Source organism: Manduca sexta, chromosome 10, assembly GCF_014839805.1.
Source record: "Manduca sexta isolate Smith_Timp_Sample1 chromosome 10, JHU_Msex_v1.0, whole genome shotgun sequence".
NCBI lineage: Eukaryota > Metazoa > Arthropoda > Insecta > Lepidoptera > Sphingidae > Manduca > Manduca sexta.
In genome coordinates, this window is record NC_051124.1 from 6,813,951 (window position 1) to 6,836,016 (window position 22,066).

At 31.9% G+C, this 22,066-nt stretch overlaps 1 protein-coding gene across 3 annotated transcripts; it reads right to left on the bottom strand.

The window, feature by feature from the left end:
* Positions 1–380: 380 nt before the first annotated feature.
* LOC115455804 (sialin) lies at positions 381–21,264 on the bottom strand. Of its 3 annotated transcripts, none has more exons than XM_030184531.2 (7): positions 7,922–8,039; positions 6,220–6,346; positions 5,809–5,902; positions 3,389–3,631; positions 2,961–3,266; positions 2,150–2,671; positions 381–1,832 (listed from the first exon to the last, which is right to left on the bottom strand). In XM_030184531.2, exons 1-7 carry the CDS (start codon positions 7,962–7,964, stop codon positions 1,587–1,589), a joined length of 1,581 nt encoding a protein of 526 aa, XP_030040391.2. In that variant the 5' UTR covers positions 7,965–8,039; the 3' UTR covers positions 381–1,586. The 3 variants fall into 3 exon arrangements, with proteins under 3 accessions (XP_030040391.2, XP_030040392.2, XP_037293115.1); XM_030184532.2 differs by lacking the exon at positions 7,922–8,039 and adding an exon at positions 20,927–21,264 and having other exon boundaries at positions 1,357–1,832; XM_037437218.1 differs by lacking the exon at positions 7,922–8,039 and adding an exon at positions 7,214–7,220 and having other exon boundaries at positions 1,357–1,832.
* Positions 21,265–22,066: the final 802 nt, after the last annotated feature.

Consider the following 22,066-nt stretch of genomic DNA (forward strand, 5'->3'; position numbering starts at 1 on the left):
AGTAAGTCCTATAATGTGGTAAGGCCGAGCCCGACGCAACATCGGACACAAATTCTACACTTCGGAATATGCAGTAATAAATCCAATATTATCGAGCAATAGTATTAATTTCTTACCTCCCCCAGCTTCGAACCCGATACCTCAGAGCAATAAGCAGTTGCATGGCGCACGCAATGCAACTACGCCACCAAGGCAGTAAATAAATGAATGGATTTTAAAAATCATTTTTTTTTCAAGTGAACTTGTTTGTCGGAACTTAAAATGCCAAAATCAAAGATCTGCTAATTCTTATGAAAATTAAACAAACAAATGGTAAATATAATATGCCGTTAATTTAACATTGTGTCTTTTTAATAGTTACCGTTTGAATAAAACTTCGAGTTGTCGATAACAGGATTTTATTTTAAAATTAATCAAAATGTCATTATTATACGACATTCTTTAATTTATAATTAATGTCACTCATTATGGTAAACACAGTTGATGAATTCGTAGGATTTAAAAACATTTAGTCTTCGCTGATATTATTGTCATTTAATTTTACGAGAGTACAATTTTTTAAAATTTTACTTCATATAAGAATTGAAAATGCGAGCCCAATGAACTTAACGCAATTACATATTATTATTTCATCATTAAATAGGCAAAACGTGTATGTCGGCCTATGAAAAAAATTATAAAACCTGATTAACTCGATTCGTCTGTTTAATTTACTCAGTGTGATAATAAATACTCGTGTTATGTCAATAATCATTAAACATTTCAAATACAGTCTGTTTGAAATATTGAATATTAAATCGTGCGATTCTTAGAAGAGCTGATGTTGTATAAGTTTATTTGTATTTTTGCGTATTTCAAATCGTATTACGAGTGACGAATATACAAGCAGGTAACATTTTGAACGACGGTAACATAATTTATTTTAAACGATAGTAATGAGCTTGATCCCGGATCAGAATTTCAAATACATTTTCCACTATAAATGTTTAATGAAGAACCAGGTCAACTTATCTATTGGGCTATTAGCGAAATTGTTGAATAGACATGACCAAATCTACCTACTAAATGAAGTACGAGTATGCGTAACATTACATTTGGCAATACTGATCACAGACATTAAAATGAACGCGAAATTTTTGGTTTCAAACATTAACATTTTACATCCGCCAATTTGAAGACAAAAAATTTGAAGACGAGCTACAAACTAAATTACAAGTTATATTAATTTAGACATCACAATATTACACCTTATATCTAAACGAAATGCACAAACAGTCGATTTACAAAAAAATATCAATAAAATACTTATATAAAAATATTGTATAACAAATAAGTAATGCGCGTAAAATACATCTATCCCCGTGTTTTTTTTTTTCTTTAATATTTGTCATTTTAATATAATTTAAAATTTATCTCAGTAAGCACTCCATTTATGAGACATAATGATTACGTAAATATGGGCAAGTCATAAAATATTCAATTAAAATTACACAATTAAGTAACTAGTGTCACCGAAAATATTATTATAAGCACGTTTTTAATTCGGACACCATACAATTTACACGGAAATCTTCAATACCTAACCTTTACTGATTCGTTATTACACTTAGGGATGTCTCTTTATTTTCCTTGGTTCCTCCGTTCTTCACGGAGATTCCATTGATTTCCTTAAGGTCATTGTTGGCATTTTTATCATCCTTACTTTCTCTGTCTTGATCAACGAAATTCCAGTCTTGTATGTTGCCAGTGCCAAAGAATATGAAAAATATTGCCGAAACAATATACACCGAAGCACCGACATAGAAAACTGGGCGCCAATTTTCAAAGCCAGACTGAAAATAACATTTACAGATTAAATTATAGGTACATATGGCCTTGTAGGTAAATCCACCTGCGGTCGAGCCCTTTTTGGACTTTATAATAAGTGTACCTCACAGCCCTACAAACGTAATTTTGGTTGTATTTAGAAAATTATATCAATCAATATAAGACATGTTTATACCATTGTTCGTTGGACTCTATTGTCCAACTTACGGTAACGGTGCGGCCAAAACATGCCAGTTATCGACGTTTCGGTGTTTCGGAATGGTGACTTTGGGATATAGTCATATATTTATTCCATAAGTGCCATCATAAAACGTATACTTACACCATTCCTCGTGAAGTACGCTGTAATCATAGGTGTAAAGAAGCCAGCCGTGCTACCGACGCAATTGGCAATTCCATACAAAGTTCCAGCGTAATTTGGCGCTAAATCTTGATGGTTTTGTAGATTTGTCAGCGTTGCCGCTCCGTTGAAACCCATCGACATTGTTATCAGGGTAACAGACAAAGCCGTCGAACATCCCGCGTACACTAACATCACTAATAACACTCCTGGCAAAATATGTGAGAATAAACAGAAGAACTTCCTTATAAATGTTGTTGACATCAATTTTCTTGCTAGAATGAAATCGCCAATAACTCCAAATATGGTAGCCATGAATAATCTTGCTAGATAAGGCAAAGCAGATATGACGCCGGTGGCGGATATATCAAAGCCCAAAACGCTTGCAACGAATTTCGGTCCAGCCGTCATTATGAAGTACAATCCCCAGAGATTTCCGTAATGTAGTATCACCATGGCAAGAAACGGGAAAGACTTAATAATATATTTGAACGGCGGCAAACCCTGGAGACAAAAATAGTTATGGTCATAATGTTCAGTTTTGATGTTATAATAATATTTGTTAATATCTGCGAAGGTCTTATGACATAGTTAATTCGATATGATAAGCAAATACAATTTTGGGTGGGTATATGGTAAATATTTCACAAACTTATTTCAGAAAAAGGAAAGGGATTTACTTAAAACGATGTATTTGTAATTATTAGAGGCGCCTGAACAGATTCAGCGCTATAACACAAAATGTAGCACCTTATTGCGATTTTTGTACAACTTATTACAAATATTGACACACCTTTGATTTCTTGACCTTGTCTCCTAAAGCATCTAATATGTATGTTTTTTCTGCTTCAGTGATTCTTGGGTGTTCCCCAGGTGTATCCGCTACTAAGTACCACCAGAACCCACACCATACTAGAGTTAGTCCGGCTGGTACGTAAAAAGCTGATTCCCATCCGAATTTTTCCATTAACGGTCCAGTTAATGACCACGTGACCACTGTTCCTAACGTTCCACCCATCATGGCACTCACGAACTTTCCTTTCTCGGCTGGCGGGGCCCATCGTGCCACCAATACATGTAACGCTGGATATATGAAACCCTGAAAATAGTTTAGATATATTTATAATAATAATATATATTTATAATGATACAGTAATTGAATTATTGCAAACCCACCTTCAAAGATACAAAACATGATAAAAAAAATCTAACGTTACGTACCCCAGCAAATCCGAGGAAGAATCGAGTTACGACCAAAGCCATATAATGCCAATTAGCTGCAACAGGACTGAGTGCAGTCAATATGGCACTAGCAAATGATGTGAAAAGGACCACATATCTTGGACCCCATCTCTCGGCAGCCATGCCTCCCACGAGCGACGTCAAAGGATAGCACCAGAAATATGAGCCCAAGATCAGAGCTTGCTGGTCAGCATTCCAATCAAAAAGTGCACCTCCTGGAACCTAGATATTATTTTTTAGCATCTTTTAAGTTTAAATGATCAAATTAATTTAGTAAGGCAAAGAATAGGGGCGTCATATTCATATAACAAAAAACTGGAGTCAAATATATATGACATCTTTGCTTCCTGCCTTATCCCACTCCAAAGAAAGTGGGTGTGGGCTTTGCAAGGCATTATTGCAGAAATTATTTTTACAACTGACTGTCTTGCCTGACCTCAAGCCCATCTGGAAAATCTAGTCTTAAGTAATTCGTGTTAACACTCGAATCGATCTTGAACTGGGGTTAAAACTCCGAATTAGGTTTTTTAGGTTTTAATTAGTGCTTATAGACCACTGTCAGGCCAAAAAAAAGTTAAAAAAATGGCTTGTTACATTTCGGACTGTCACTATCTAACAAAATAATCTGTAAGACTATAAGAACTTATTATAAGGGCACAAAAAATAATACATAGTTTTTTAATTTATGACCATTAAACATGACGTCGCGTCGTGGTACTTCTTTTAATAGTTGTCTGACAGGATACAATCATAATTTTATCTTAAATTTACATATAATAAATAATAATTTTATTGTTCAAATAGAACTGTTGTATAAAAATACGATTAAAATAATTACGTGGAATAATAAATTAAATGGATGTTCGCCTTGGACATTTTTAAGTGTAAATTTAATTTACACAAATAATTTCCATTTTAATTTCCCGCTACCAAAACACCTATATCACCCTAGCCCTATATGTGTACCTACATACAACGCCTACGAGTCGTCTACTAAAAAAGTTAAATTAAAACTTTTAATATCTCTCCTAAGGCGGCAAATTACCAGGATTAAAATTGCCATTATGTTATTCTAGCACATGATCCATCCGTATGCCAAATTTTATATCTATACTATTATATAAAGCTGAAGAGTTTGTTTGTTTGTTTGTTTGTTTGTTTGTTTGTTTGAACGCGCTAATCTCAGGAACTACCGGTCCAAAGTGAAAAAATATTTTTGCTTTGGTTAGCCCTTTGTTCGTGGAGTGCTATAGGCAATATATCATCACGCTATACCCAATAGGAGCGGAGCAATAATGGCTAATCTCAGGAACTACCAGTTTCAACTGAAAAATTCGTTTTGTGTTGGATGGCCTTTTATTTGTGGGGTGCTATAGGCTGTATATCATCACGCTATGACCAATAGGAGCGGAGCAGTAATGAAACATGTTGGAAATACGGGACAATTGATTAGTTTTGAGAGCTTCCGTTGCGTGCGCTGCGTAAACGGTTAAAGTTATGCAACAATGATGTATGACGGGATTGTTCCTCTTAAAAAGTTATAAAAAAATATATTATAAAACAAAGTCCCCCGCTGCATCCGTCTGCCTGAACGTCTTAAACTCAAAAACTACCCAACGTATTAAGATGAAATTTGGTATGGAGACAGTTTGAAATCCTGGGAAGAACATAGGCTCCCGGGAAACTACTACTTTTATAATGGAAAACTTTAGCCTGAAAAACTTCATAACGCGGGCGGAGCCGCGAGCAAAAGCTAGTATAATATAAATCCTTTCAGCGGTTACTGCCTTTACTTCTAACATCTAATATTTTCATAAACATTCGCATTTAAGGTATGGTCAGTTTAAAAACAGTTTTGGTTACTAATAAAAATTTAGCGAAGTATTAGCATTGACGTATATTCTTCTTCTAAAACTATTTGTTCAAAATCTAAACTAAAATGGCAACCAAAACGTCACTGTTATAGCCTATTAATTCACTCAAGTGACTTGTGTGAAGAGTTGTACTTATAATTTTACTCCTTTGATTGATATTTTTTATTCAAATCCAAGTTTACATTTAAACTCGAGTTCTTATATCATGAGCGCCACTCCTTACACAACCACAAGCTGTAAATATTGACCATACTAAAGTCAGTTTGAATGGATATCAGTTCAAATCCGTTGAACACAGTGAATGTTCGGAACGCCAAATCTAGTACGTAGTATTATGGTATTAGGCTTTAAAAATCATGCTTAAAAAAATATTGCAAATCATTTAAAAATAATGTAGCCAAAAAATACTTGCATTTGAAATACCCTGTTCTCCCCTTTAATTTATTATACCAAATAATACAAGCAAGTAAATTCATAAAAAAGAATGAAACATTCGAAGAAAAGTAAAATATAATGTTTTGGTACCTGCCTAGGCGCCTCCCGAACATCGGCGATGTCCACGTGACGTAGGCTGCTATTTCTAACAACGTCATCCTTTGACCCACACTGAGACCGGACGCTGACATGAGACATACAACTTATTAGATACGCCAGGCGTTCGCGTGACAATGCTTATCATGAAAATTGAGGGTACAAAAACGTCATTATAGCTATAAGGAATTTCGTATGCTACAAGTTTTTGAGATCTAACCAAAATTCATAAATGTATCTTATTTCAATAGAACTTGTACAGAATGCAAAGAAACCGAACTAGTATATTTTATAATTTAATTATATTTTTCGGTATAATAGCTATTAAATGCGATATCGAGTAAAGGTAATTAAAATCTAAGTTAGTTAAAATCCTTTTTAAGTTTATTATTATAAGTTAATCACTTAGAGTTGCGAGGAGCTTGAGGCACCATGGCGATCAGATTGAGGCTCAAGTTGACACGAAGCATGTAAGCCGCCCAACAGCTTGTGAACAACATGATCCACAAGTTGAAACGTACGGGAACAACATCTGCAACACAAGAAAAACAGTAAAAAAAAATGTTTGCAAAGTTATGCTTGATTTTTCCTTATTACGTATATTTTGGATAAAACGAAGAAATTACACCACTAGACGACAAGTATTGCCGTTCACTGTGCTCGCAAAATCTTCCTGCTGTATCTAGTTCATAGTGAAATAGCAAAATTTTACTAAAAATGTATGCAAACTCTAATTAAAAATACTCCAAATGCATAGAAATAGGTATCTCTCGTCTCCAGTATATAGCATTCAAACCGGCTTTCGCGTGGAGTGACATAATACGCTGCCTGCATTCTCATATACGTAGAAATCAAATGGATAAACTAGAAATATTCATGTCAATTAACTAACTATACTATTTAATGTTTTTGATGTAAATTAATTCATTATACAGCGTCGATTTTTAACATAAGGTAGTAAGAAAAGCTACATAAATCCGTGTTGCTATAATAAATCTTTCTAAGGAAACTGTGCATTATTTTTGAAGATTTGTATTTACAGATTCTGAATAAAGTATATAGTCAGCAAGAAAATGGGTAATTTATATAAAACCTTTTTTATGCCAAATAATCCAGTTCCTTATAAAGATTAAATGACTCTACGGGAAGATTAGAGATTTTATTACTTTTAAGGTCAATTGAGAAAACCTTCTTCATACATTTTGTAGGAAATGTGAAACCTTATTGTGCTTTCAAACATAACAACATTTTGTATTATCGTTGTAGTATCGGTGTGTGCTAATACCGACAAGTATTGTTGGCATATCTTATTTCCTGCTTTTATATTGTGTAGAAATAAAAAAAAATACGATGCAATGAAAATTGCTACTGCATAGATTTAATTTTGTTGCAATGTAACCGAAACTTTTTTACAATAAATCATATACATTACACAGGTTTACTTTCTTATGAAAAGGAATAGACAGTTTCTATAATTAGCAACAAATGAAAGTAAAAGCAACAAATTCTAGTCTTGTCAAGATTTCCTTTCAAGTTACGAGTTTACTTATAGTAAGTAGTTTTCCATCAACAATTTATGATACAAAAACAGACATGATATTTACTTATACAATAATGTTTCTAAATATAGACCTTTATCGATGTAACTTAATAAATAAATAAATAAAACTTAAAATTTCTATACAGTTTTATAGCTTATTAATCATAAATATTGTGAATTGATAAGAATATGTCTTTTTGACATTTTTGTCTTCTGCTTATTAGAAAGATGATGAATTAGCCAACACACCTATGAAAGGGAGTTGATGAGATGCCCTAAAGCATCTACTAATTACTCCTTGAGTTATCTTTGAACCGGTCTCTACAAAAAATAACAGCAAAATTGTTACTTCTTTACATCTGTTATCGAGAGACAGTTCGATAGAACCAGGGTAAGAGATATTAAATGATAAATTTGAATATAGTACGACTTATTGAATAGAAAGACGACATTAAATTGAGAATAATATAAACTGTTACGATGATACTTAAAAACTAGTAATGACTTTTATATCATCTACTTCAATATTAAAAAAATCCTGAAGAAATAAATAAAAAATGTACTAACTTACTACAACTGGTTGTTTATTTAAAAAGTCGAGCTTAGTCATAATTTCGTACTAAAAATCAACATTATTATAGAAATAAACATAACCAAAAAATAGTACAACAAAAACCAAATTTCAAAATATTTTATTTATGACAGCAAATTTATGACTTCTTTGTGAAGTTGAACTTCTATCAAAACTTTTTAGTTTGTTCATGAAATGAAGTTACACAAAACGACTATTTTATTTTTATGAGCCGAATTTTCTTATTCGACGCGTTTGCACTGACTATTTATTGATTATAGCCAAGTTAACTGCAGAAAGCCTAACCCTAACTAAAAATTGAAGACACTCTCGTGAAAATTGAATACGAAATTAATACACTATTCATCTATTAATTCCAGGAACATGTAACGCCCCAGCCTTCATTTTTTAAAGAAGTAGAGTTTGTAGAGTAATTGCTTTATAATTAGTTATTCTTGAATTAGGGTATTGGTTCTACTTGAGTTCTTATAATATTTTAACAGTGATAAGTTAAGAAATCGCATAATTCTAAGTCTTGTATTTATGCGAATGTTAGACATTGAAATAAAACTATTTTTCGGATATATCGCGGTTATTCATAATTGTAACATGTAAGTAAATATAGTAACATTGACTTTTCAGGCGACTAACACCTTAGTCTTCCCCGTGACCATGAAGGCTGCTAAGTCTTCGAAAGGTCGGGAGAAAATCATAATACAAAAAACCGAAATCCGAAAAATAGTTTTCCTTTTCGTGAATCATTGGGACAATTTTATGGTATACATAAAATTATTTTAATTAATGTACATAATATTATATTATTATTATAAAGAAATATATAAACTACATTGTTTTTTTTACAAACTTAGTGTGGGAATGGTGTTCGTATAACAATCTCAAGGGTGTTTTGTATTTTAATTTCGACTTTGTAAACAGTGTGATGAGAATTACATATTAGGCGTTCTACAAGACGTATTGTAACTTATAATATCCAATATCCATGTGACTATAACCGAACAGGCAACAAAAAATGTCGGATGCGGGTCGGGTACATAGAGATGACTCAAGAATATACAGATTTATAAGCGAAACTTCGTTAGTGTGATTGCACTACCAAGCAGGAGCATTCGTCAATGATTGCCATGGAGAACGCTTTGCAAGTATCTCTTAGGAAGTTGTAATACAAATTTATATTCGCTCCCAATTGCTAACTACTCATCTAATCTTATGAATATGTTTGTCTCGGTGGCGTAGTTGTGTTACGGTACGACTGTAGTGCTGTGATCTCGGTTCGATGTCCGGCTCGGGTGATATTGGGTTTTTTTCCTTAGTATCAGCCCGGAGTCTGGAATTTGTCCCCGACATAGCAACAGGCTTGCTCCCTTTCATAACATGGGACAGAATACACACGGAAAGTGGGTGCATCATTTGCATGTCTGCCTACCCTTCGGGGATAAAAGGCGTGAGTATGTGTGTATGAATACGAGTAATCTAATAAAATCAATTGCAATTCAAATCCTTGTAAAAAATAACTTAATACGGTGACAAACAAATATACCCTTCGAATTGAGTATCTTCCTCCTCTTCTTTGGTGAAATATTTATAACTAATACTAAAAGGTCGATCCGCGCATCATAATTAGTATGAAGAACGATAATAGTTTTCGTTCGTTGTCATTTAGGCATTTGTTGTGCGACATTATTATAAAAATAAGACGGTTTTCACGGTCACAACTTGCCTAATTTGTGTTTGAATAGTGACGTAACTTTGTGGTTTATTATTAGACGGTCTTACGCAAATAAATCTGATAGATGATAAGTATGTATAACATAATAGCATAAAGGTTTTCTACGAAATAACGAGCGGAGTAAATCCCCGCTTTCAAAGTCCAACGTTGACGTACAAAAAACTTAAGTAATTTTATCTAATTGTACGTAGGTACATTCTTTTTTGTTCTTTACGCCAAAGTGACCCCACTGCACCTGATAGTAAGTAGAGTAGGGTCCAATAGAATTTCGACAGGCGAGAGATGATTAACCATCAGCAGACGAGACAATTATGCCGGTCTATCGGAACCGAATATACACAGTCTGATACCGGAACACGACACACTAATACGTGGGCCACTATGGCGGGTTTTAACATCTTGTGAACGGTTGTCGCTATACGGACGGATATAAAATATATCCTACCACCAGGAAACACGTGTTTTTAACGTATATAGTCAATGACAAAAGTAGAACGAAATGAAAATTTTCAAATTGCCTTTAAACTTTTATGTCCGCAGTCGGTATTACCTCAGACATATACTCATCAAGCTTTTACTTTATTTTAGATTAAAAACAAAATCGATTGAAGTTAATGTGTGGAAGCATTTGAAATTTTTCAATTTGTGATGACACTTTTTTGGTTCACAGTACAACCAACAAAGGACTACACAAGGAATATTTCATTCCTTTCGCCTAAGTATAAAAATCTTGGTAAAACTAAGACAAACTTTTGTTTACTAGTGTTATCTGCTAAATTATATTGGTATATTATAATTACATGCTTTTAGCTAATTAAGTACTTTAGCTATTTATTTTTGTTATTTCAATGAAATGTTTCCTATTATTTTCATCTCTAACGACTTCCCACATATTTGTAAGTTACGTATATTTATCTATATTCACTAACTACGAACATTCAGCAATGTATTACTTATATTCATTTATTGGCCTTCAGCTTGAATTATGATGTTTCATTAATTCTGTTGTAACTTGTGTAAGATTTTCAGTAAAAAAAAATATGTTTATAGACTTGGCTACATACTAAATACAACTTGCACAAGCATACAAAAATGTTAAGGGCGAAACAATATATCGTGCTAATAGCATGCTCAAATATTAATTTGCTCCAAAAAAAATGTGCATACACAAGCGTGTATATTATAGCGATATACATAAGTGTATAGTACGCAAAAGGTTTTAACTCGTCGTGTCATAACATTCATTTTATTTACCTTAATGATTTTCGCAAGCTACGTCAACAAGCTCGATGCGCTCTTTCCCTGAGATCTAAGTTTGTGAAATATAAATGATTTCCTGCAATATTAAAATAGTAACACTTACCATCGCAATATGTATAAAATTTTCGTTTAAATTTCGAAAATTAATACATATACCTATATCTATAGGATATTGCAATTTGCAACAAAATAACTAAACAAAGCAATATAAATATATTTTATTTACGGAAGAACTAGAATTGACGGCTTAATGGACGTTAGATACGTACTCGGTTAAATTAATCAGACACTGGCATCAAGGGTTAATTGATTAAGAACAGTTGTTTACTAAGTTTATTATTCGTATCGCCATGATGATTATACAATAAAAACCTATAGTGTGATGTTCTAAAACTATCAATGCTGTTCACACACGTGCCAAAATTTAAAGACAAAACAATACACATATATACATAACAATACGCGCCTAGTATATAAAAATGAAGAATTAAAAGATACCGCCTACTAAAAGCGCTTTTATATTGCTTTAGGTAGGTAACCCTCAATGTCCATACTCCATCATAATAATTATTAGGTAGTAGGTACAATTACCCCGCTACTTATTTTAATATCAATGTAAAACAATGACAGAGCTATGTATTTTCAGGAAATAATCTGTGTTTTTCCAAAGTCGGCTGTATGATAAAATAACAAATCGCAACAATTCAATGTCATGGCATTTTATTCAATGACCTCGATTACGCACACGACTCGGCTTTTATATGTAGCATTGTGTACATCTTACTGTATATGGTGTGCTTATATGACAGTGTACGTGAATTAGGCACAATATTACCGGCATCTATATATATTCACAAAAATTAAGCGGATGTAGTTTTTAAATTGCCCGCAAGAAATGATTTTAATATCTCTAGGCTAGAGAGTATAATACGGGAATTGTATAGTCTATTTATCAATGAGTAGTAAATACGAACTAAATGTGATTTATGTAACTTGGGTTACCCGTCGTAGTTGCTTCAATTAAGTCTCAATAAAACCGACTTACCTACTTAAAACTCCCGGCTGAGGAGCGTTGTTGACTGTGAATTATCGTAAAAAATGTCGGTGCAGAGGTCTTATCATAATAAACTCAATAGATATTTCAGTTATGAACCGCGTTTGCCTTCATAATAATAGAATGACAATAAGATTTTAAAATCTTACATTTAAACGTATGAAATATAATTGTCTAGTTTTTAACTGACATGCTTCTTTAACGAAGCGTGTTCTCATTTAACGAAAGTATTCAAAATAAATAATCCTACAAATATAGACAATATTCACATTATACGCTCTTATTACTGCCGGTAATGCTCTCCCATGAAGTTTTCTTCCAGAAAAAGTTTCAGGTAAGCTTTGCAGTAATTAAAATTTAAAACGGTTTATCATTATTTAAAGCAAAGTAACCATTTCGTATGGAAAATGTGCCATTACAATTCCGATAAACATAAAATTGATTTTCATTCTTCAACTCAAAAGAAATAGTCATAACTCATAACACTTTACAAATACCAATAGCACGGTTTTATACGTGCAATTGGCGCTTGCATGTAAGTACATTTGTAGCGCAATAAAATAAAAACAAATCAATCGTTTTTGTTACCGGTGAGATAAAACTCCTATAAAATCACGTTCATAGTGAGCGATTGAAAATTCTTTATCGTCAGCGTCCTTTCTCAGCGTCAACATTGGCGCGTATTTGATAACATGGGGCTGGCGTCGCGTCCAATAAATCCAACTGTTGACATAACTACCATGTCGCGGTGCGAATGAATCGATCACCTTTCAAAAACATCATTCATAATGTTCTTAAAATTCTACACAATTTAGGGCTGATTTTTCTGTCGACGATTATTGATGGAGTGCACGAATAACTTTGTTTTGACATATTTTCGAAAGTCTGGCAAAATTTATCGAATTATAAAAGTGAGATGTGTTAATTGTAAAAAGAGCCTTATGTGTGTTTTGTTTGGCTTGTTTTTATCATATGCGAACGTCATAACTCATAATTGGACTCCTCCATCTATCAACTTACATACTTTATAGCTAGTAGGTTCTAAAAGGTATCGCTAAATAGCTAAAGAGCAGCACCATATAAAATCACATTAATAATCTTGCACCGAACATAATTAAATTTTACACCTGGCATTGTTATAACACTTATCCTCAAATTAAAAGACTCTTAGCTCTCCAGTAATGGCTTACCTTACTTAGATAAAAGAAATGCCGGTCGCGTCGTTTTCATATTTGGACTCAATCTTTTTTTGAATAGTTTAGTAATTAAGATAAACTAGAATCTTCTTTACATATCTATGTGTAATACTTAGAAACCATATTTATGACAAGTTGCATCTATGATTGGATGCTTCATTCCTTAATGCCATTAGCTAAGTGTTAATTAGACTTTCAGATATTAATTGTTATTAATGATTCTAACGGAAGACATAACTTTATAGATCACGTATTTCCACGAACTGATATATTGTACTTGATCGATTACCTCTTTAGTTGTTAGCAAAGATTATATTGGTAATTTCCTGAATTGTTTCTAGATAATAGCTCGGTACGTAGGAACTAGGTATACTAGGACATAATAACACTAAATCTCATACTATAGTAATGTAAAGTTATTAGGGTCACTAAACCTACCAGGAATAACTTTTGGTTTTCTTATAAATTTCGATAAAATGGTTATATTGTATTTTAACCGACTTCAAAAAAAGGTGGAGGTTATCAATTCGACGTGTATTTTTTTATGTTTGTTACCTCAGAACTCAGTCATTTGTTAACCGATTATGAAAAATATTTTTTTATTTGGAAGGATATGCTTCTAGATTAGTTCCATAGAATTATTTTAAATACCGGTTTCGTAGTTCAGTTTTTAAACCGAATAAGATATAATTATTATGTTAATTATTATGTCGCCCAAGTAAATGAAATTGCGAATACTGCTTTCCCGTAATTTTTTCAGTAATATTTTTATGTTGGTTTTTGTTTAGTCTATTTTTAAACAAACAAACGTTTTAATCGTGGTGAAATCGTCCCAATGGTACCTTAAGGCGAAATCTATGGAAAACGGGAATAATCATAATTATATTACCACTATCGGTGTATTTAGTCTTCAGTAGTCTTATTAAATGATTGTTCAATTATTGATGTACACAATATCAAATTAAATACATTTTAATCTTTTAACTTATTATGATATAAAATATTATAATTAATTAAAGTTTAGGGGAAAAAATATTTAGTAACGTAATAATGTAAGAAATTATTTTTTTAATAGACCTAATATGCATATGTGCGTGCCATGACAAATTTAATTTCACCATAGTGAGGTTGATACATAGGTAATTTTCCCAACTTTTTATTGCCAAATAATTCGCAACGGATTGCGTATCGATAATAACACTGGATTATTTTTTTCAAAGTTTACGCCTTCTTTTCTAATGCACCACTAGTCCGTAAAATTATTTTCATATTGAAAAAGTGATATTATACTTATTTAGACAATTTACATAGTTTGTATTGCAATAATCAAAGCACGATCGCACTTTTCAATAAATTGCAACACCTAACGGGATCTGGGGGATTATTCTCACTTAACAGATTTTTTTGTCTAATACGACTTATGACATAATGTATGTTGGAAACATGAAGAGAATAATTAGGAATAATATTATGAATGTAAAGTGTGACTTGTGATTGACCACACGTTGCGCATCGCACACAGTTTCTGAACAGTTATATAAGTGACCTTGAGTGTTATTCAGAAATAATAATAATTATTCTTATTAAATTGTTTTGACGTATCATAAGTTTGTTCGCCTACGTGATAAATAAAGTATTTAATTTTTTTTTATTTTAGTCGAATATCTCACCATACAACATACCAAGCATAGAGAACAACAGTAGTCTTTAGACATTTAAATATCGAATTCGCGAGAATTACAACCATGATTTCTTTATTTCTAGGTTATGTTATGTGCTCGACATTTCAAACAAGCCAACATGTGTCTACTGTATACCCTAATTTGGGTATTACGTTCCCTGCTTACTACTATGAGGATGTGACGATATGGTCAGCTGGGCAAGATATCTGTTAAGCAAAGATGTAAATTTTATACGTGGATGAAGGCTTTCTCATATGGTGGGTGTTGTCTTATGTGAAAACACCATCTAAATTGATTAAAAAATGAGACAGCAGTAATAAATATTAAGAATTTTTCTCGTGGTGGCGACATCTCGCTTTTCCTTTCGCACGCCCGTAAAGCTGATGACTCATGACATCACCGCTTGAATCGTCCGCCCTTAGGTATTTCATATTATGGCAATCGCCGCGACTACTAGATTTGAAAGGTATTAATTATTGTTGGTGATGGATAGTGACTGGGATACCTTCCAGTTTGTCTACGTACAGGCTTAAAGTTAGCCTGCCAGGCAAACTTCAATTTTGTGCTTCATTGTTCAAGGCTGGGCGTTATCCTAACTCCGCCTATGCTGACATCCACTAAAAGATATCTACGTTAATTGAATATCCATATCTACGAGGCCCATTTTTTGTAAGGTTTAAGTTTTGCTAACACGCATACTTTATTAATTTTTAATGTTTAATTATAAACTTTGGACGTTTCTGTGATCTGTATTGTTGCAAATATAAGAGTTTTATTACTTCACGTGATTAAATACTTAGTTGACTAATAAATAAAACTGTCAAAAGACATAAGTATTTAAAAATTATTGCTTAAACAATAATCACACATTTTATATAACCTGCTAATCATTAGAAGGTTTTTTCCTTTATGTTGGATAAGACCGTCGAATGAAAAAAAATAATTAATGTAATCGAATTTAAATTAAAGCCTCCAATAGAAGCATTTGCCGGGTAAGTTGGGCATATTTTGTCATTCAGGTGTTCAATATAATTTCGTCACAAATATTCACTTTAAAAATATAAAATTTAAGCGAAATTCTTTCCCGTGACCTGTCGCAACCGCTAGAGTTTGATGCCAATAATTTCAAGGGTGGTACCCGAACGAAACTAGTGAGTTAAATCGTATGAAATTTTAAAAGGAATGTGTATTGCCAATTTCTTAATTTAAAAACAATTCATTAATATCAAAGTCGAGTAAGGCTAAAAAAGATTAATTCGCAATACGGCATGTTCAAATGAATTTTTAATTAAAAATAGTGTTCGATGGGAAATTTTTAAAATTTCTGAAATCGACTAAAACCAATATCAAACGGCTGATCGTGGGCCGTCAAAGACTTCAAACATCATTTTCTTTCTTTGTGTCCTAAATAACACGATAATCTGCGTTTATTAATAAGAGTTAGAACAATTTCCGATTTCGTACATCGGGCTGCCATCTTTATAGCCAAATTTAGCATTCATCATAATTCTTACTAAACTAACTAATACGGTGCTCCTCAGTCGACTGTCATTGACGCATTGACCAATTTATTAAAGAGCGTAGGGTGTAATATCGTAATATTGTAATATTATGGTACATTTAATGTAGAAACTGCATTTTTTTATTACTTTAGTAAGCTGTACGACAGATGGTAAGCGGCATCCACAGCCAAGCCATTAGCTACCGTGACATGGGTTTCAATCTAAAGGGATTGAATGCAATATGAATAAGTACATGAAACTAATATTTATTTATTTTGCACTTTATATACAAATGTATATCGGCGAACGTAATGCCAAAAGTATTCTCTCCCAGTCAACCTTGGAGTATTTATTATTATTATTAAGAAGCAAGCTATTATAATTTCACAAAGTTAATAAAAAATAATATTATTAAAACTTGTGAGAGAGTAATGTAATATTATTACACTAATAATATTTAATAAACTGAATAAATTATTAAAAAGTATAAAAAATAACATTTTAAGCAAAGTTATCAGCATAGATGAAAGGTATGAACACTTAGTATCATCATGATAATATTTTATTTAAAATCAACGAACTAACACAATATTATGCAAATGTACTTATTGTTAATAAAATAATTCCTGTAAAAAGATAAGTCAAAACCAGTTTTTTTTTAATTATAACTGCTATTATAATATAATATTTTATAATTATGATGTTTTGTTGTGAGCCTGGATTATCCAACAGCAACTTGTATAACCTTATGTAGTCTTAGTATGTAGTAGGTAAATACATACTTGTTAACTGCTACTGCTAACACGCTTTATAATTTATAGGTATATATTATTGTGTGGGTGGCATTGACTCGTTTCAGTGTCACATTTGTACTTGGGTATTTTATATAGCTTGGACCATCAAAATAGACTTAAATAACCAATAATCATTAAAGTTACTAAAAAGCATAAAAATAATCAACATTTTAAGCAAAAAGTTAGTAATTAAATCAAATTTATCTGTTTTTTTTAGTTTATTTTTAATACGTGTTTATATTTAGGAATCTTAAACTGTGTTTCCCGATTTTATAATTTGTGAGACACAGTCAGCCTGACTTAATCAGACCTAATTAGATCTGTGTGTCAATGATTACATATTGTATCACTTTGAGACTTCAAAAATAGGCGATATTTATATAAGCAGGCGTTGAACCACGGTTTGAACTAATTTGATATTTGGTAGATAATATTTTAAACCCCATAAATCAAGGCTACAAGAATGACGCCAAAGTTAAAGTAGATGAACCAGATTTTTTTTTATTACAATTTTTTGGGGCCTGTAAATCATAATGACTATGCATAATAATATGGAACCATTCGAGACTTAATCGTAAAAAGGTAAAGGGTGCTACATAAACGTTTTCGCTGGGATATAGGTATCTATACGTCAGTGTTCGTCATATGGACAGAAACATAACAAGATTATGATTAATGACTTGCATCATAAAACGTTATAAGTAATCATAATTAAACAACAATGGCACACTATATTAATGTTGAAATACTTAGTAGTTGAAACAAATGACTAATTAAATAAAATTTATATTTTTTTCTCTTGTATGTGGTTGTTATTGTAATCAAATATTTGATATTATTTAGTTATAACACGGAATTTATAGATATAAACTAAGCTCGTGCAGTACTTGCAGATGTCGGAAGCGGAAGAGCGATATAAGGACAAGTAATGCTCACCAACACCTAGGTACTGCACCACAGAATTGATTGTTCCTATTATAAATAATAGACAAAATAATTAGCAAAATGTCGTAGAGCCTAGCCTAACCTAACCTAACCTAATACCAAATTTATTTTTAGAGCTTTCTTATAATATATTTTACTCAATATTTACCGTACAAGCAGCAGGTTAATAACTTGAAGTTAATGCTAAAAATACTTACCCTGCTTAAAATACAATAAATAAATTTATGGATGGCCAAGGGATTCCGAACCACCATCTGTGTGTGTCTTAGTAAGATGTGTGTATGTCGCAGTGAAATTATAAAAATTGGGAAGAAATAAATTACCCAAAAATATAAATTACTGAAATGTTTGTAGTCAATTGGATTTTATTCTGATAAACCTGCATTTTTTTAAAGTTGTCTGATAACTTAATTAAATCCATAACCTAATGATATGAGTACATTACTTGTTTGTAAATTATAACGTTACAACATATAAGTTGACGATATTTATGGCATTAATATCCAAATTATTATTTATATATAAGCCTTCCTTTTTGAATTGCCGACTGTTCTTTAAAATAAATATTTCATAATATTAAATTAACGAAGCATTTTATGAAATTCTCAAATAGGTAACGTAATTATTAATCTATAATAGTGCTTGGGGACAAACCATGCTTCCTAATTTTGCTTACATATATTTTCACTAATAAAACATTACCTAAGTCTTTTATAAAATTGCTACTACTCCGTGGTTTGCTAATATGATGGTGGTGTTTATAACCGTAGGAATAAAGATGAAATGTTTAGCAAACTGGTAGAAACTCATTTCCGAACTAGTGGTAGAATAATATTTTGACGGAATCGAAATAATGTTCAATATTTTATGATTCAAAATACAGTATATATTAATTTCAAATTTTAAGGAAAAAGAAATAAAAAGTAGAGCGAGAATTTTTTACCTTAAGCAATCTTTTAAAACGCAATAACAGTCTCTGCTTTTTCCTTTACCTCATGTTACGTCATGTCCTTTATTTTTTTTAATACTACACGACCTTAACCTTAAAACCCTATATGGAATCGTGACTATTTGCATTTTGGTATTCCGGAAAAAATATGTATATCTATCTCCATGTAGGGATTTTAAATAAGAAATGATTGAACATTACGGGCATCATCGAATAGCACGTAAGAAAAATTTTGATCTTTAATCCGATTATTACATTTTACGATATGAAGATTTTTTCAATTTGTATTCGCGGTAACCACTGTAAAAAAAGTTTATATCGCTGCGACTCGCGATATCACCTTCAATAAAATATCACAAAAAATTGTGAATAGTAGCACGTAGTAATGTTTTAAAGTCTAGGGATAAAACGACCATGCTGACCTCATCATAAGGTTTAGGTTACCGAAGAGGTTTTGTCCCAGGCAGTTGATAAAATCCCAGTTTTTATAATATCTGCAACATATTGTATATAAATGTATAGTATACACTATGATAAACCCGTTAGACCCGCTTTTGCGAGTCTTGTTTCGGGATTAACTAGTGTTAATATCCAGTTAGTTTGTGGACTGGCATACCACATGTCAAATGATATTGATTGGCAATTCTCATCTCTTTTTTGTTAGCAGAATATTTAATATAATCAAGTACCTAACTATTTCTGTAGCTGATTATTAATAAAAATAATAAATAGATACATTTTGGTAAACATATAATCAAATAAATTATACCTAGTTTTTTTTACGAAGTTTAGTCTCTCTCAGTAATGACCGGCCAAAAATGGGTTTTTAAACGACGCGATGGCGCGCGATCCTGTTATGTTAATACACAATATAAAACATTAGTTTTAATATAAATTAACGAATTTCTAACATGTCACGGATACCCAGGCATTATAAATCAGACCACCAATAAACAAATATCAAAACACATTTATTTCAATTCATAAATTTTCCATAGAATTTACATCCTTTCTCTACACGATCATGTTACACATCATTTATTTTAAATTTTAAATACGCGAAGAATAAAAAACGCAATATTTAATTTAATTATTCAAACAAGGAAAGGTGCGGTCGACTCTTACTCAAATAGGGCATTTGTTACGCATTGACCACTAAACTCAATACCCGTGTCGTCGATAGTTCACATTCATAAAGGCACGAAAATCTGTGACAGCTATTATCTTCAAAATGTGTGTACAGAATGAACCATACCAATACCTTCTGCCTGTTCTAAATTATGCGAATAATAAACATCTGCCATTTACCGAAGATTCATTTCGCCTTTTACGCCTATTTATTTTAATATTACTACGGCAATATGTATGATGGCATATTTCTTTTTTAAATAATCATAATATTAAATTCTAGAATAAACTGTTTTGATATACAATAAAAGGAGAAGATATACCTAATTTATTATATAACACTATTTAAGTAAAAGACTTAAACGCAATCTTACACTACATTTCTCTTAATCTTAGGCGTCTGAGAAGAGGGCTGAATCAATAATTTATTGTAATAATATATTTATAGCTATAAGTTATAATATTTTAATGATTGTAATCTAATAAGTACATAGATACCCTTTCTTCTACAACGTGTATAAAAAACAAAGTCATAAAAATACCTAGGTACGCATACATTGGATAATTGAATACCATTTTATTACACTCTCGCGATAAAAAGTGATCTTGTGTAGCTAACTATGTGTTTAATATACGGGTAGGTACTTACATAAATTAATATAACCGTGAAAAATATATTTTTTGCATCATTTAATAAATCCCAATTTTTTACTTAATATTATAAAATAAAACAAAAATACTCACCGAAAATTTTTAAAGCTATAACCGCCATATTAAGTCTTTTAACTACCTTTTTTCAAATAACAATTACAATTTTCGTCACTTTTATGCCGCAATCATTGTATATCGGTGCGTGAGCCAAATGAGTGATCGGAATACGTGAAACAGCGCGGTCGAGTGCGAAGAGTGAAATAAAGTTAGAATAAACTGTTACGAGGAACGCGCGGACGTTGTATTGTCAACAGTGGAAGAGGCTTCGCGGTGCGTGCATCGCGACTCGCGTTCTACTACTTCCGTCGTAAATTAGACACTATATTTTGTTTTTCTCTAGGTCTAGTGTTAGTAGAGGTCGTTAACCAGAAACCCACTTATAATCCGTAGAAAAAACACTTACCCACATGGAAAGTTTTATACAAAACACTTTTAAACAGTTTGACGTAACTATGTAAAAAGAAATGTTTGATTTTTATTATCAAACAAGGACGGAATAATATATTATAGGTAGGTAGGTAATATTTTAAAACTCATTTCCCAATTAAACATTATCGTGGGCCTGGTTGCCTTTTGATAACTAGATTTAGTTATTAACATCATTATGGTTTTATAATCTTAAGTTTAATTTTAACCTTATGCAAGGAGAATTATTAAATATGTTTGCATTTTGCAATTTAGACAAATTCTAAGATATTTCAAAAGTGGGTAGATAGATATCATGTACGCATGTGGACCTATCGTCTAAACTTTCACCAAATAATATTATGGTTTATGAAGCTTTATTAAATAATAATGTTATTAATATAAACCTACCAGGCACTAATTATAAGTAACTTAGATACAAAATGATAAGATTTTCGTAATCGCTGCATTTTTGTATAACAAATAGCTACGTGACTAACAAGAAATGTAAATTTATCACGCGTAGATATTTGAATTCCCTTTCATACAAACACCATGTCAAAACAGATAATCAAGTGTTAAATAACACATAGGAACTTCAAAATTTGTGGATTGAAGGTTGTATAGCATTAGCGTATGAAAGACCCCAAACAATGCACACAGACTTAAACTACTTGTCTATGAATTTACTTGTATACATATATTATTTGGAATGTTACTCCGGACTTCTTACTACCTTTTTTTTCGCACCATTTCTTCCCTTACAGA